The sequence below is a fragment of the Pundamilia nyererei genome, unplaced genomic scaffold (genome assembly GCF_000239375.1).
Source record: "Pundamilia nyererei isolate P.nyererei 1_Seehausen unplaced genomic scaffold, PunNye1.0 scaffold00235, whole genome shotgun sequence".
NCBI classification, from domain to species: domain Eukaryota; kingdom Metazoa; phylum Chordata; class Actinopteri; order Cichliformes; family Cichlidae; genus Pundamilia; species Pundamilia nyererei.
The window spans coordinates 186,080-191,490 of NW_005187636.1; the positions used below are offsets into that span (position 1 = coordinate 186,080).

A 5,411-nucleotide genomic window follows, 5' to 3' on the forward strand; every position below is an offset into this window, starting at 1 on the left:
AAAATAAAACAAAATAAAAATATTTTTTCCCCGCCGTTAACCTCCTGTAGAGTAGGGGGCGGCATTTCTTCTCAGAGCTGTTGGGCAGAATCGATGACAGAAGAAAGGAACAATTTGTCCCACCGGCGTTTTATTTAGCAGCAGAAGGTCGTTCGCAGCTGGCAGCAGTTTGGCAATATTTATAGCCAGAAAGTGACGTAAATAATTTAACTTTGTTTGAAGTTTGGAACTCGACGCGTGGAGTAATGTGAGTATTACGTAAAAAAAAAAACAGCGGAACGTAACCATACGTCGTGATTGGTTGGGCTGTTGGAAATCTTGCTAGCTAACGTTAGCAGCTGACTGCCGTAACTAACGATAGTTACGCTCGCAGTTCGGAAAGCGGCTGTGCTAACGCTACTTGTTCATTAATATACCCGCACCGAAGCAGCGTGCAGGTTGGACTGGACCCTTGAATCTCTGTGCCCTCGGTCTTAAAGCAGACCCCGGGCTAGCTCGACAGACCCAGGATCTCCCTCTCTTGAAGCGGAGAGGCTGACTTGATGGCAGCCTCGACCGGTGCCCGGAGATTACCCATGGGTGTTCGGACGTTCAGTGACTTTCTCCAGATCGCCACTGTGGGATCCCCTCGCTCGTGTCGCACGGCGGTGCAAAGAGGATGCCTGCGACAAAACATCAGGTGAGCCCGTCGGGGAGTTACTGGAGGCTGTTATTATTATGGTTAACAGCACCGAGCTGGTCATTCAGTACAGAGGAACTGACGCTCTGCCGCCACTGAGGGCGGACGATATATAACGAGAAGGTCACTAGATAATGTTATCAAGCTCCATAATTCTGGTTTCTTATCTTTAAAGTGTGACCAGCCTCCATTTGAGAAGCAACTGCTGATTAGTGTAACAGAACTACCAATAACTAGAACTGTCTCACCAGGTAAAGGCAGCTGTTAACAACTGCCTTCGACATGGGTTCTGCAGTCCAGTCTTCTTTAATGTTTTTGTAGAATACATACATAAACATAAATGAAAACAAGCAAGTTAATCGTTATAATTGTGCCATGTTGCTGGTGAAAACAAATTACAAGAAGCTAACTTGATAAAGAAGGATATTAACTACGTTTGCACTGTTGTATTGACTTCACATAACTGTAAAATCACAACTATAAACCACTCAACTTTGTTCTTTCATGCATGAAATATAAACATTACAGAATACCCACAGTTATTTTATTCCATAAGTAAACTGCTGAAAGTAAGAGCTGAAGAATGGTGTAGAAAATTGGGGGGGCTTATCCATAATGGATAACATGTTTCCAAAATGTGGAGAACAGTTTCCAAAACAGCCTGTTTGTGGTAGCAGTGAATAGTGTGATGCATTGACTTAATGAATGAATGTTTTCATGTTTTGGGAAGCACACACACACATAATCACTTGCATTAACTAGTGATCACAACCCATTTGATCAGGTTGACCTTGATCGAGGTAAACATTGTGTTAATGGGTCTTTAGATGAAAGAATAAAAGAAATCACTGCTTCACTGCTGTTTAACTTGATTCCAACAAATGGCAAACAAATTCTGTCATAACCTATGATGTCTTATGGTAAAGTTATATAAAAACTTGAAAACTGGTGCTTCATTTAAGTGGAATATTTTATTCACAAGGATCTAATGTTTTGTGTCATAATTTGATACAGCAATATTTTAATTTGCTTATTTAGTTTGATCCTTGACTCTCAGTATGAGAAAAAATGTTGCTCACCCCTATCCTACAGGCTACCTTCCAGAAAGCACAAAGCTAATTTGTTCAACCAGAGCAGGTAGGTGTCACCTTACAGCTTTTTGCTATTCACAAAAAAAGACCAGACGTGGAAAATACCAGCATGCTCTCAACACTGACCTTTCATAACTCTCTGGTCCATCCATGCACTCACTGACTGTTGAAACTGGAAAGCAGTGGACCTATTTTGTTGCAGACTGTACTCTTTCTAGATAGGGGCTTATGGCACATCACGTCAACACAGATTCTAATTACCTTTCCAGACACTTGTCGTCATGTGGCATTTTGATGACAAGAAGTCCCAGGGTGCTTTGCCTTCAAGATTGTGACACAATGACAGCGGTTTCCCAAAGCAGAAGCTTCATCAGCCTCACCAACAAAAGGAAGGAGTACTCTGAACGTAGAATACTTGGGTAAGTATTGATGAGCCTTTTTATAATCATAAATTTGATCATTAATACAAAATATTTATTAAAAGGATATTCCTGTTACAGGTATTCTATGCAGGAAATGTATGATGTTGTGGCCAACGTTGACGAGTACAAGCACTTTGTGCCTTGGTGTAAGAAGTCCCAGACCATCATGAAAAGAGCAGGTCACTCCAAAGCCCAGCTTGAAGTGGGATTTCCTCCAGTAGTGGAAAGATACACATCTATGATCACTAATGTTAGACCTCATCTAGTCAAAGTAAGTAATGGTAGAGAAATATTATCCCAGTCTTTTTGAATTGTGATATGTGATTTTTAATGCTCAATCTGTTGCTAGAATTTGTTTATATAGAAACGATATGACTGAAACACAATTTCTGTGTTTTACAACTTTTAATTATTGTCTTTGTTTTTGTTATTTGTAGGCAGTGTGTACAGATGGAAAGCTCTTCAATCACCTGGAGACGATATGGCGCTTTAGTCCTGGCATTCCCGGTTACCCTCGTACCTGCACCGTAGACTTTTCTGTAAGTAGCCTGTGCCTCACTTTAGCCTGTAGCTCACTTTAACTGCTTGTGTGTACTAAACACCACATGGGATAGATGATACATCAGAAGACTGATATCATTAAAGTCTGTATTCATGCTCATTAGTTAATGGGGTTTTTTTATGCTGTGAAAAAGCACAAATGTAAAAATTACACTTTGTGGTTTTATGAGTGGTTACGTGTGGTTTTTCCTTCATCAGTGAACAAGATGAAGGAAGAGAGACCACCCGTGGAAGTGTTTTCCAAACATTTGATTTACTAGTGTCAGCCTCCTAGGTTTAACAGCAGCTACCCAATTATATCGCACTTTTTCTTTATATCTATTCAAGAGATGATTTACTGTTTGGTTGGCAGTCTCCAACTTCTTATTTTAAAAGGTCAGTTGCTTCTTATCAGCAGCTCCCGCCTCCTTCCTGTCTAATTTGTTCATTTTGGCTGAAGACTAGCAGTGGCCACTATCCTTTCACTCTCTCTAAAGGGTTTGTTGTCTTGTGGTCAGACTCCAGCTCCACCCTCTTTAACTGCAAGTTAAAGGAAATGCCACCAGAACAACATCTATTTCTGCAGGAAACCTTTCAGTCAGGTGTTTGCTTGTTTTTTTTTTTTTTTGTTGTTGGGGGGGTTTTTTTTGTTTTGTTTTTTTGTTTTTTTTTAAACCATCAGACTGGCTTCGTTCCACTTTTTTCACTCTTTATGCTAAGCTAACTGTGTTCCAATCTCATCTGATATCTTTGCAAGAACACAAATGAGCTTAGCTTTAACCTATCATGCCCACTATATATATTTGCCGTATTTCTTTAAGCTAAATTATTATGTTTCTGTGTGTTTAACAGATATCCTTCGAGTTCCGCTCTTTGCTGCACTCACAGTTAGCCACCATGTTCTTCGATGAAGTGGTAAAGCAGAATGTTGCTGCATTCGAGCGGCGAGCCGGCAAGCTTTACGGCCCAGAGACTCGCATCCCACGAGAGCTGATGTTTCATGAGGTGCATCAGACGTGATCTCAGCAACTGTACGTCTTCATCTGGCCTTAAACCGTACCCTCTTTATTCCCTCAATAAACTTGCATGATGTGGCTTAGCAGGCCACTACATCAAATCTCCACTGCTTCATAGATGTTATAGCGGCTACCAAAGGTGTAGCGCATCTAACGCTTGCAAACATAATGTTGTAATTCCTGCCTTAGTAAATTTTTGCTCACATCCCTTCTCATTGTGTTACATTTGTCCATTTTCTGTCTACCTCCAGATCCTTGTTTAGCAGAAAGAACAGTAAGTCATCGCAGCATTGTTACATTATGCTGGACACTCAGTTATTACTTTAAACTTAAACTTCGGTTTTTCTATAAGACACAGTCCCTTTTGCCGAAGCAGTTGTCTCACTGTAACTTGAGGTTACTACTATCAAGTGAACTTCAGCTCTAATATATTGGGAAAGCACATTCTTTGCTTTTACACTTAGCATTGACTTCATTTCAAATGGAAATAGTAATATATAGTTTGAAATAAAGTACTGGTATTGCTGCAAAATAATATTGCTTTTAGTTCTTTAATTTATTCAGCAGCACTTTTCAACCAGTTTTATAGGGGTTCATATTGACAGTGCCATGCTATAAGAGCATTATTGTAGGTTAGTATGAAGTGCAAAGGAGGAAAATTAGCTGTGGCCTCAGTATGCTAGGATTTGAGAAATGTCACTTTAACTTGGATGCTGTGAGGATTGGGCTTTAGAACGTTAAAAAAGAAAAATTAGCATAGTAGTTTTAATAATGCCTTGTTTTACAGCCCAGCACTAGTATCAGTCAGTAAAGGTGGGGAAATAAGAATTAGCACAACCAAGAACCCCTGTTGAAACTGAAAAATCTGCAGTACTGTAAAAGGTATCACAAAGAATGTAAGAAGAGTACAATGTTACACTCAAATTGTCTTTATGATCGATTAAAAACAAAAGAAGAATTGGAAATTAAAGATGGCTTCTTGTGATTTGAATGTGGCTTATATTGTAATTGGATCAAAAATAAATAAACATTGCCATGTTATGTGGATTCTAACTGTTAGGAGTCAGTTTAGGTTATAGTTTAAAAAATGTAGGTGTGTCCTTGCTTAGTGGGCTGTTTTGTGTTTAGATTGTTTGAAGGTGATCCGGAGGATGAAACACTCAAGTCATCTATCTATAAATTGTAGCGGTGGGCTGTAGAATAAAACATTACTTATTTATCAATGAGTTTCATGCTTATTTGTTGACATTTCGGCTTATCTTTACACACATTTTGATGCATGGATATAAGTAACAAAGGCAAATATATTTGTAGCATTTATGTGTTGCATTGTCAGGACTTGACTTAAATTTAAAATCAAGCAGCCCCTTCACAGTATTCTGTGATAAAGGGCTATTAAAGGTAACTGATTGTATTTTGCTACATTTTAAAGGTGACTCGTAAGTTGCTAAAGAAGTAATTTAGTGTGACCTTCTCTGTGAAAAATGTTTCATTTTGTCCAAATGGTCCAGTAAACCTAAAAGGTTTTTTCGTATTTTTGTGAAACTGAAGTATGTTGTTTTATTTTTGGTTAGTAAAGTGATTTGGGAATTGAGGAAAAATGAGTCATCAAAACCCAATACAGGCGTATTCAGTCTGAGAATCACTGTTACTATTTAAAAAA

At 38.8% G+C, this 5,411-nt stretch overlaps 1 protein-coding gene across 4 annotated transcripts; it reads left to right on the forward strand.

Annotated features, from left to right (window-relative positions):
- Window positions 1-76: 76 nt before the first annotated feature.
- Window positions 77-5,411, forward strand: coq10a (coenzyme Q10A). 4 transcript variants are annotated; one of them, XM_005748992.1, is made up of 6 exons: window positions 77-679; window positions 2,040-2,189; window positions 2,271-2,463; window positions 2,630-2,731; window positions 3,585-3,763; window positions 4,000-5,411. In XM_005748992.1, exons 1-5 carry the CDS (start codon window positions 543-545, stop codon window positions 3,750-3,752), a joined length of 750 nt encoding a protein of 249 aa, XP_005749049.1. In that variant the 5' UTR covers window positions 77-542; the 3' UTR covers window positions 3,753-3,763; window positions 4,000-5,411. The 4 variants fall into 4 exon arrangements, with proteins under 4 accessions (XP_005749049.1, XP_005749051.1, XP_005749052.1 ...); XM_005748994.2 differs by lacking the exon at window positions 4,000-5,411 and having other exon boundaries at window positions 77-247; window positions 480-679; window positions 3,585-3,953; XM_005748995.2 differs by lacking the exon at window positions 4,000-5,411 and having other exon boundaries at window positions 77-247; window positions 483-679; window positions 3,585-3,953.